Source organism: Lycorma delicatula, chromosome 8 (genome assembly GCF_047948215.1).
Source record: "Lycorma delicatula isolate Av1 chromosome 8, ASM4794821v1, whole genome shotgun sequence".
Classification (NCBI taxonomy): domain Eukaryota; kingdom Metazoa; phylum Arthropoda; class Insecta; order Hemiptera; family Fulgoridae; genus Lycorma; species Lycorma delicatula.
The window spans coordinates 65,085,163-65,097,258 of record NC_134462.1 but is presented as its reverse complement, the minus strand read 5'-3'; the positions used below and the strand labels follow the sequence as shown (position 1 = coordinate 65,097,258).

General features: G+C 26.0%; 1 protein-coding gene across 11 annotated transcripts in view; it reads left to right on the top strand.

Moving 5' to 3' along the window:
* The window catches only part of trio (trio Rho guanine nucleotide exchange factor), a 1,562,448-nt gene that overhangs the window by 1,219,395 nt on the left and 330,957 nt on the right, over positions 1–12,096 (top strand). For all 11 annotated transcript variants that reach the window (XM_075373360.1, XM_075373356.1, XM_075373361.1 and 8 more), the window contains 4 exons: positions 1,375–1,635; positions 4,505–4,606; positions 8,293–8,432; positions 8,779–8,878. In XM_075373360.1, the coding sequence (XP_075229475.1) occupies positions 1,375–1,635; positions 4,505–4,606; positions 8,293–8,432; positions 8,779–8,878 (603 nt within the window). The remainder of the gene's footprint in view (positions 1–1,374; positions 1,636–4,504; positions 4,607–8,292; positions 8,433–8,778; positions 8,879–12,096) is intronic.

Sequence of the window (12,096 nt, the reverse complement as noted above, 5' to 3'; positions counted from 1 at the left end):
AATTCTCTTGTTCACATTTAAATACCTTTTTCAGAAAAAAATCTTTACCTTTTGGACAGACTTCATATAAATAAAATCAACATTTGGTTTCGGTGTTTAGATGAATTTGGTTCTCCATCTGCAAATAAAAAAAATAAATATTTTTCAAAGCTTAAGTCTGTACCCTGTAAAGTATTGTTGTATCTTGACAGCTTCTGAATGATTGCTAATTACATTGTCATTGCAGTGAAATGAATAAGCTCAAAAATATTAAGAATATTTGTAAAAACATTTTAAAATATTAAGAAGAATTTATTAGGAACTATATCCAAACAAGAAAAAATTGCAGAATCAGACTTTTGAAATTTACTGTGCTTGTTTTTTTTTAAAAATAACTTTATATTTTAAATTATGTAGAGATTATTTTTGAAGATGGTGTAAGCAAAAAGTATTAAGCGGTATTATCTGCTTTTGGTCAAAAAAAATTCAGGAGCATGAACACCAGGACAGAAAACATTTGTTTGCCTCTATAAAAAATGTTGAAATGTGTTTAATATTTTGTACAATTATTAAAATCCAAAGTCATATCAAAAATCTATAATCACTTTGAGCAAGTTATGACATATTCAAATTTCTATTGCAATTTTTTATGTAGAATAACCATGAAAATTAAAAAAAGTAATGTTACAAGAAAAATTATTTAATTTATATTTTAAAATCAAAAATTTATTAATTTTTCTTTGGAGAGCATCTGTCAGTTCCCCACTCTTTTCATCTTCTATTAAATCAGCATAAAGATTAAAATGTACAGTTGAATTTCAGTGAGTAAATTTTATTAAATCAGCATAAAGATTAAATCTACAGATGATTTTTCAATGAGTAAATTATTTATTACTATATAAATTATTTTGCATTTAAAAACTAAACAATAATTATGATGATGCAAAAACTTCAGGGATGTAATAATATCAGATTACTAGAAGCAAATAATTGAGGATGTATGTTGTAGCAAATATATTTTGATTATAACAAGACAGAAGAATATAGGGAAGTGCATCTCACCAAAATACTAATGTCCAGTAGGAACACTGTTTTCTTATATGTATATTTACATATGTTTTCTTTTAACTTTCTCTTATCTTCTTTATTTCTTTCTATATCAGGCAGTGGTAGATTTTGAGTCGTGATGATATAGTATTATTCTGCATATTAATTATTAATATGTAGTAAGACGGTTATAGGTATAGTGGTTTCTGTTGTTATGATCATTTCTGTAAATATTTTTATAATTTTAAAATGTGTTTCTTTTTCATTCTTATATTTAATTAAATAAATTAGATAATCTGTATTAAGAATTCATTATTTAAATTAATATTGTTGTTTTTTATTTTATAGGATGGTCTAGAAGTTATGTTAAATGTTCCAAAGAAAGCAAATGATGCTTTACACTTATCATTATTAGAAGGTTGTGATACCAGTCTGGAAGAATTGGGGGAGGTTGTACTTCAGGACACATTACATGTTTGGGATCCTAAATTACTTATAAGAAAGGGACGTGAACGTCATTGTTTCCTTTTTGAATTGTATCTAGTCTTTAGTAAAGAAGTTAAAGATTCATCAGGGAAAGCAAAATATATATACAAAAATAAACTTGTGGTAAGTTTTTCTATATTTAAAAAAAAAATATATAGTACTTAATGTTAAGTGTAAATATTTGTTAAATGTAAATAGGAAATATGAATTTAAATTCTTAAGGAAAATTCACTCCATCTTTTATTATCTTAAAGATTATAATTTTATGTAGGACACAGATTGTAGAATATTATTGTGTTGTTAATATTTGATATTTTTCTGTATGCCAGGTTTTAACATATAAGATGATAATCAAGCTTGTCTATATTGCATAAGTTTTTTTTATTATGTATACCTGACATAGACCTTAAAGTTGCCCATTACCTATTGTGTTTTATCTCATTTTTACCTTTTCTCCTACTTTTCCCATCTACATTCATTGGTAGGTAGTTCCTTCTTAATTGATATCCAGTTTAATTTTGTGTTTTTGATGTTTTTTCTTCTGTTCTCTTCAGTAGACTACTTTAATTTATTATTTTGTTGAGCCAACTCATTTTTCAGTCTTTCCCCAGATACTTATTTATATACTTCCATTTTCTTTTCTTAATGTCTCAACTCTTTGAATCGGTGTATGTCATAAAAATCATTCTGTCTGTTTTCTTAAACTTTTTTTTGAGCTTACCACATGGCAGCCCATTCCTTCTGCTGAACCTAATTTAGCTGTTCCTTTCTATTTTTACTTCATGGGTACTATAATGCTTTGCTAACCAAGATTTGTAAAGTACTTGAACAGTCCAACTTGTTCTACTTCTTGTTGTTTATATTATACATTTAGTTTTCTTCTTATTGAATGTATTTCTCACTTGGCAACCTTAATAGTATTATCAGTAAGGGGCTCCCCAGTTGTTGCAAACTATCATGCTGCAAGAGATGCAGTGACCATTTTATTCAGGACCAAACTTCTTGTTCTCTTAAACCACTCATTCTCTAGTTTTGACCTATTTAAAATTTTTTCATCGTCTTCTGATTAAGGAAAATAGATTGTTTTTCTTTCTTTCTACTTACCTTATGATTGTTTTTGTGGAGTGGTATTTTGAAATATGTAAAAATGTAAGGGAAAAACCTCAATACAAATCTTGCCTACTTCAATACAAAAGTCTTGGAGTCATTTTGTGTTATTTGTAATTTTATTTTATACTCTTCAAAGTACTTCACATTTTCCAATGTTTTCATCGTCATTGTGATTATTTTTAGTTTAATTAGTAATGTGTTGCTATAAACATCAGCAGTAACATCATAATTCGTGTATTTTCAAAAGTTTTCTGATTTTTTTTAAAATTTGTATCATTCAACTTTGTAATTACTCTTATATGATATTTCTGTTGGTTTAAAAATATGTGTATCCAATTTTGATGACAGATTCCTGTGAACAGATGCAAGTCATTCATAAATACTAGATCAAAATACATCCTGCTTTAAGCTGTAATGAATTGTAACAGAATCTTTTTTATTTTATAAAAGTGTTTTTATATCTAACACAAAATATATTTCTTTTATTGAACCTCAAGAGCCAATAGTGATTCTTAATATCTGTGTTCAATAATACAAAATTAAATCAGATTTCAATAAAATATAAAATTAAAAATTTATAAATGTTTATGTAAAATTAAAAATTCAAATTTTTATTTTTAAATTACCCGTTTCTTTTGTAAAGCAATCTTTTCTTTACTTCCAGAGTTTCAAGAAACTCAAATCAACATTATATCACACAGAATCATTAGAAATATCAGAAACATTATATCACTGATTGTCTCTTATTTTTAGGGAAGATCAAGTATTTTTTTAAAATAAATTGGACTTTGGCTTCTCTATCAATTTTAATTTGATTATAAGTAGAAATTTATTTTTTAAGGATTAGGTAAACTTCCCTGTTTAGCTAAATATGGATAATGTTTAGCTACACATTGAGCCAGCAGTGATCCACATTTAAGCAAAAAACTTCAGTACAGTTTATATTTTTCATCTCGAGTGCTCTGATATAATGCTTGTTTTAATATTTATATATGGTCTGTTAGCTGTTCTTCAAGGATATATAAAAAAATAATAGAGAATACATCAGAATCTTTTCCCTGGGTATTTAAAATACTTAAAAGTTTGAGTTATTATAATATAGTATATTTTTATTATAAATTAGTATTGTTATGTAAATGCACTATAGATGAACAAATCAATTGGTACAAGATAATATGTACTGTCCATAATTGTTCAACAGGCTACAACATTATCCACGAGACCAAGGCTATATTAAATCAGAGAGGGGAAAAAACTTTAATAGTTTCAGCTGAAATTTCTTTGTAAAATCAAAAATTGAAATTAAAGTCATGGTAAATGGTAAAATTCAATTTACAATTAAAACAGTATTAGAATAACATCTTAGATCTTGAATCTTTGATTTATTGAAAAACATTAATTAAAATAATAATAATTTATTTTATAAATAAAGATACAAATTTGAAATTTTGCATGAAACTTTACAAACATTTCATCTATTTTAACAGTTTATGAAAATTGGACAAACCATTTTGATTTTAGTAAGTGCTAAACTTAGGTGTTAGCTTCTAAGGCTTAAAAGATTAATCTTTTTTTTTTACTACCAAAACATACTTTTAAAGCTTTCTTAAAAAAGAATGTCACTTGCCATTTGATGCAAATTAAAAAGAAGCTAAATTTTTATGTTACATCGATAAATGTCTGGTCAGCTGTAGTCCAAATATTTGTTTTTTATGTTTGGAAATAATATGTGAATGTTCAGGTAATTCATTTTTTTTTATTTTAGAAAATATTTAATAGTCCATTAAAGAAGATAATTATTGCTGATGATAATAATAAAAATAATATATATGTGGAATTGTTATTATATTTTGTAGTTAGTTTAATTTTATGTATATTTCAGACATCAGAGCTTGGTGTGACAGAACATATTGAAGGAGATGAATGCAAGTTTGCTGTATGGACAGGCAGAGCACCTATTTCAGATTATAGAATTGTCTTGAAGGTAATTTAGTTTGCGTTTTGTTAAAGTTTAATACATGTTAAATAATCATATATTTTATAATAAATTGAAGAATAATGAATTTAAAAAATCAGTCATTAATTTTTTTTATTATTTGCATATAGTATTTTTCTAAATTATGTTGTATTTTCTTTGATTTTTTGTAGGTTTTAGGTAGATTTCATAAGAAAGCTACGTATTGTAATGGGTACCAAGATCTGACTTCCAGAAAATTTCAACATATCTTCACATTTCACATCCCCCAGACCCCAAAACCACCATCAGCTCAAAAGTTTATATATACATTTATATATAATTATCTATATATATATATATATATTTTGTGAACACAATAACTGCTGTAATTTTGTGCCAATCACTTTCAAATTATTCCCTAAAAATAACTCAACCCAAAATCTTGATCAGGTTTGTTAACAGCCAAAATTGGACCTTGAGGTTAGAATGGGGTGACTTTTTAAAAAAAAACAAAATATCGCTATAACCTTTTTATTATATATAACAAAATATCAAATTAATTTAAAGTTTCTACTATTCTTTGGATAACGCCTAAAATTTACTTAAGTATTTTTTTTTTTTATATAACCAGTCACTAGCTGAAGGAGTGGAAAAAATGGGGTTTAGAAGACAAAAAAACCATACCTACCTTAATTGGCAAAGTATCGAATCAGTTTAAGGTGGTCGTTAGTCCTCTAAACATTACCCAACACTTTTGTCTGAAACAATTTTTTATATGACCAACCCTTATGGTAAGGGATGACCAAAATGTTGCTGGAATTGTAAGATGGGACTTGTCATATGCTAAACATGTGAAACTTTTTTCACATGCAACCTTTGTCGTTTTGAGTAAATTTGAAGTTTTTCTTTACTTTAAAGTGGGCTTTTTTTTGTACAAAACTTCTTTTTAATTGTAGTTTGATAAATGAATCTAATACTGCTGGTAGTTTATTATTGGACTGGGCAGATGCTGTGTATTGTGTAATGCTTTCTACAATACTCCTCACAACTTCTAAGAAAAATATCAAAAAACATTTCTCATTAAGGATATGATATATCCTAACAAATGTTTTTGAGATATCTTCTAGACAAAATCTGTTGCAAAAACTATGACATCATCATTTTTTCTTGTATTCGAAAGGGTTTCTTAAGTTGAAACTTAGTTTTTTGTTTAATTAAATCTAACCCTTTTATTAACAGAAAATCAATTACATTGGTATTTTATGATTCATGTAACTGTGTTACGTGAATCTGGCTGGCCTTACCTCATTATGTTAATTTCCAGCTAATCTTGTTAAGTAGATTGTGTAGTATATTGCATAGTTTATAAATTTAAATGATGATGAGTGTTATTTCCACTGCTTTTGTACCTCTAGAGAACTTTCTAACCAAGAAATGTCATAGCGCACTACTTGTAGGATAATAAATTTGCTTGTGGGCTGTCCAGTGGTTTATACAGAGAACTGGAAAATTGACAGATAGATGCCAGTCAGGTAAAGCCGGTAGTGATGGTGCAAAAAGAACAACTGTTGCTATTATTTTCGCTATTCTGATAAAAGAGCAGATGAGAGTCGAAACAGTATGTTGTACTTTACTACCCTCTGCTCCACATGAACGCTGAAGTTTTATCAGCTCTGAGTAATTTAACACACAAAATGTGAAAGGAGTAGCAGAAAGAGCTGCACAATCAGCTTCTGCTAAAAAAAATTTTATTCCAAGTCATAATGCATAGCATAGCAAAAGGTACAGCACATCACTTTATTCACTCCTTACAAACTAACATCGCTAGATGTCACTATTACTGAATCTTATGTTGTAGAATGCTACTGAAGGAAATACATTACTACATTGATGTTTATTACCTTTGTATCCTGTAAATATTCATTTCATTTTTTCTACAATCTTTTTTTTTTTCACCAGTAGCTGCAACACTGATGCTTATTTTTTTATAATTTATGTTTTCAGATGATATTTTTATTTAACCATTCCCTTTTTTATCATAATTTTTCTTAATTTTAGGTTTAAATATTGTTTATTAATAAACACTTATTATTTTTAACTCATATGTATGTATTTGTATTAATGCAGTCTTGCTTGTAGATACAAGATTTCATTGCTTCAAAATGTTATTTCTTCTGCGATTTATTTATTTAGTTCTAATAGTGTAGTTAATTATCGTTTGTTGAAATTTGAATATAAAAGAAATTATGTATTTTTGGCTGAATAAGGTAGAAAAGATTTCTGTTTCATACAGTGTTCTAATTAAAATAAGTAATAATACACGCTTTCAAAAGTAAAAATGATTACAGTTAAAATTTCTTTCTAATGAAAGTTGTTTATTCCTTTAATAGTTCACAGAAAATATTGGCAGAAAATGATTTAAGCAACCAGCCAAAGATTTTTTCAGGTTTTAGATTCTTCACAAAATTCTAAAAAGTATTTTAGATAAATTTGAAATTGTATAAAATATAATTTTTATTCTTAAAATATTATATTTTAAGTGAGGAAATCTTTAAAAACCATTTTTTACCAAGATGGATTATTAATTCATTAGAGAAAAATTTATGCAGTTTGTGTTTAATTAAGGCTAAGATAAAAACATCAAAATAGAGAAATCTATTTTTCTGTTTAATACTAGACACAAGAATTTAAAAAAAGAAATGTTCACCATCATGGCTACATTGCAAGTTATAATAAAAAAAATCTTGAAAAAATTTGATGATAAAAAGACAACATTATGGTTAGACAATAATACATATATGTTACTAAATATATACATGTTAATATATACATATATGTTACTAAATTATGCACTCTATTAATTCTTTAATAGAGATATATTTAGGAGTTATTTTTAATTTTATTATCTGTGTAAAATAGATTATTCTGATCTATTACTCTTTTTTGAGCACAAAGAAAAAAATGTACAGGCTACAAAGTTCAGTACGGTTACCATTGTTTGAAAACTGCTTCCATTAATAGCATCTAGTACGTTGACTCATGTTTTCTCAGAAAATTTCCTTGAACATGCTTATAAAACTTTATTAACAAATATTTTATAGCATCATGCAATTTAAAAATACTTATTTAAATTATAATTTTAAAACAATTTATTAAACTCTTAATAAAAAAACATACTACATAAAATTCAGCTTCTTAAATTCATAAATTCATTTATTTAAAACTTCCAAAACCACTTTGTAATGTTTATATTTTTTTGTAAATTATAAAAATAGTATATTATTCATAATCAGTAAATAAAATAAAAATAAATAAAAGCACCAGTTTTTACAACATACTGAAGTAAGTGCTTGTCAAGTTACTTACTTCAGTATGTTGTAAAAACAGATAGTTGTCTGACTGAGTTAGACAACTCTCTGAAGAAGTGAACAGCTCTGTTCACAAAGAATGATTGATAGAAATTTGAATCAAGTTCTAAAGAATGACAAAAAATATTCAGTATTGCTGACATGCACTACATATATTCTTTCAAAACCTTTTACTCTATTTTACCTTGCTGTGCTTTTAAATGTTGGCCATTACAAGCACCAAACCACATTTGATGTTATGTAATATCAACCTCTTTGAATATATTAACCAATTCTGATCTTTTATTTTGATATTCTTGTGTTTTATATGCATAAACAAAATAAAGATGATGTAAATTTTTTTAGGCTTCCTCTTTGGATGGAAAACAACACTGGGTGAAGAAATTAAGAGAAGTTATTCAAGAGACGTATTTTAGTTCAGCACTTCCTCTCAGTTTACCAAAGAGTCCAGCTAAATTAAAACCAGGAAGTCAACGTTCTAGTCGGTGAGTTTATTTCCTGTATAATTTTAATATTACTTTGATATTGACATAGAAAAAAAGTTGTACTGTTCTCTTCAGTAATAATTTTATATTTAATAAAAATTATGTTTAAAAAAAACAATTTAATCAGTTCAGTTTTATTTGTACAATTATGTATTCAAAACAATATACATACTTTTTTTAGTAGAACCTCCATTGTGTGTGTGTGTGTGTGTGTGTGTGTGTGTGTGTGTGTGTGCATGCATGTGCGCCACACATACCCTGTGTGAAACTGTTTTAGTGATTTAAAGTAAAAATAGTATTAATTTAATATTATTATGGTAATTAAAACAACATATATTTTTTACAGCGATCTTGAAGATTCAGCATCATTAGATGAAAGTGTTGAAAATCTGGATCGTGGCTCATTAGCTTCATTTGGATCTGGAAATACAACCGATTCAGATAAGGTAAGTTGTAGTTTTTTTTTAATATTCTAACTTCTAGTTTCCAGTTTAACTTTCCAAACTGCTTTTCTTTGTCATTTAATGACTTTTATATTGTTATTAACAGAACATAGCATAAGATCATTTCTATCAAGAGTGGTGGTGAAAATGATGATAAATATCCAAGTTTTTGTTTTAAATTTTGCTAGAAATTGTATAGTTTTGCATTTGAAGTTTTATTACTTGAGTCCTTTAGCAATATTATTGGTTAATTTAATTATTTTAGTTTGAAATCCTTCCAGTTATTTACAATTATTTTTTACTCTTTTATAAAATGCTAAGTGATATAAAATGTTTATCCCAATAATAAAAAAAAAGTTTATATTGTTAATTAAGCTAATACTAACATGAAGTATATCTGTCTTTGTGAAGCCTTTATGTGACACTCTGTTTGTGAAACTTAAAATACAGATTATAGGGTCAAACTTGGAATGATAGTATTTTTTTTTAGTAAAAAAGACATTTTGGAGAATGCCTTAATTAAACTAATCTTCATCAAAATAGTCCAGAAACAAACTAAATTTTAGGGAGTAAAAGAAATTACACGTTAGCTTAACTTTCTTTTCTGTGTGAACTAGGCTTAATGAGCCAACATTACTTAAATTTATCATGATTAGTGAAATTCATGGGTATATATATTGCTACAACACAAAAATAAACATTTTAATTATCTTAACACAAGGCTTCCAGTTCCAAGTAAGCCAAGACTGAAAAAACACAATAGAATTCTTTAGGTAGTCTCTGTAGTTTTTATTATCATCCAACAATATCTTGTTGGATGAATTTTTATAATGTATCTATGATAAGTATAAAAACCTGTTTTGGTAAAGCTATACCTAAAAAAACTGATAAATTATTATGGAGCAGTTATAAAATTGCACTTGCTCACTGGATAATACACTAACACAACAGTCACTGGATATTTGAGAATTTTTGATCAAACATAATGATACTTAATGAACCATTGTATTTGTTAGGTACAGCCCTATTTGACTGTTTTCTTATTTAAAAAGGAAAACTAAAAAAGAACAACATTTTATGAATATTATGTTAAACCAGACAGCTGAGCAATCTAAAGTCAATATCATAATGTGCTCTCCAGAAATAGTTTTAAAACTTGAAAGTACATTGCCATAAGTTTGTTTTATGTGTTGGGAATTTTACTTTGAAGGGAGAACATAAACATAGATGAATAAAGCCATATTTTTCATATAAATAAAAATTACATATACTTTTTAATCAGAAAGATCCTACATCCTTCATCATATAAAATATCTGGGAGGATTCATTTTTTTTAAATTATGTTATGGTTTTTACATGTCTACAAGTAGAAGTCGGCAGTTTATAAATAATCAACTAAATTTGTTAATATTTCTGTTAATTTTTATTTGTTAACAAAAATAACTGAAATGTCTGTAGGCATTATGTTATGTTTAAGTAGGGCATTGTATGTATGTGTTTTACAAAAGTTCTTTTATTATTTTTTAATTAATTAATTATGTCAAATGGAGACAAACTGTATATTTATTATGAGATAAATCACATAAACCATTTAACTAATTAATGTTATTTAATTGATTTATGGTTAGAACAAAGGTTATTATTTTGACAGTAAATTGATAATTATTTAATACATATTACATTTGGTGGGGTGATTGTTTTGTTGCAGTATTCTATTTTATTCATGTTTAGTTTGACAAGTTTTGTGAATTTGAAGTGATAAAATGTATTGTGCATTATGGTGGCATAAATATGTTAGTATTATTAGTAATTTTTTCCTGGTTATTTCAGTATATTGCATAGTTTCTTATTTATATAATACTTGTATGTGTTGCAAACATAATCCACTCGGTCCAATCTATTCATTCTTTCCATCATACGTATAAATTTTTCTTTGTTCTTTTTCATTACCTAAATTTTCTGTTAGCTTTTTTTGTTATACTGAAATTTTTAGGACATTAAATAAGGGACAGAATTAGTGATTTCTTATGGTTTTTTGTCTGAAAAATAGAATAAAATGTGCCTCTGCAGCAGTTTTTGACAAATCTGCAGTGAAAATCAATAAATTTGGTTAAACCCCTTTTTTTATGTTTGATGTATAATACCTTTGTTAAATAGGTGATAAACACATAAAACTTTTAAATAAAACTTGTACAGAGTTTAATTCTGAACAAATGGTGTAAGATAAGTCAAATAAAACAAAGAAAAGTTATAAAAATTTGAATTCTATTTAGCTGAAATCTAAGCAAATGAAGCATTTTAGGACATATGTTGATATGAACTTTTCCCATTATTTTCACAAGTAGTTTAGGTTATGAAAGTCCCAGGAAAACTTCATGGTACACTATATATACATATGCGAACTTCTAAAAAAACCTTAATGTAAAATAATATTGTAAAAATAACTCTTTTCAATTCTTTAAATTAAAATTACTCAGTTACTTAAATTTCTGAGTTAAGGGTTACTTTTTAATTGTCCTTTTTAATTTGGTACAAACTTATAAAAGTTAATATAAACTATCTAAAAGTGATATAAGTCAAAATTTAATGAATTGTAATTGTTTATTCTGTTTACTTTTTAGGTTCCTATTTTTTTAAATTATTTTTATTTTTTGTAATTACAGATATTATGTAGTTGTTTTAATACTTTGTTGCTTATAAACAATCATATTCAAATAGTTGTAAGATTTACAATATAATAAAGAATCTGCTTGTACATTGTTAGATTTATTGAAATTTTAATTTTATAAAATTTGCATAATATTATTTAAACTTAACACTACTTGGAACAGTTTCATTTAAGCAAAGTTTGAATGGAAATTATGCTAATGTTATAAATTTAACTTGTTTATCTAGAATTTAAAATTTGAATCATTTATAAAACTGTGTATGAAATTAGTATTTCGTAGTATGAATTAATGCTTCTTAAGTTGCATTTAATAAATTTTTTATATGACAATAATAAGCAAAAATCCATAAATAAAAACTTTATCATGTATCATAATTTTATAGTAATTATACTATAATTTTATGCTAATTATATTATCATAATTTTATTATGTAATATCAGTAAGCATGTTACATAATTTTTTTTTAATACTTTTGTTCATAGTCGCATCAACAATTAAAGTCATTTGCAACTTATCAGCGTAATGTAACTTTAGTGATGAATTTGTAGTCTT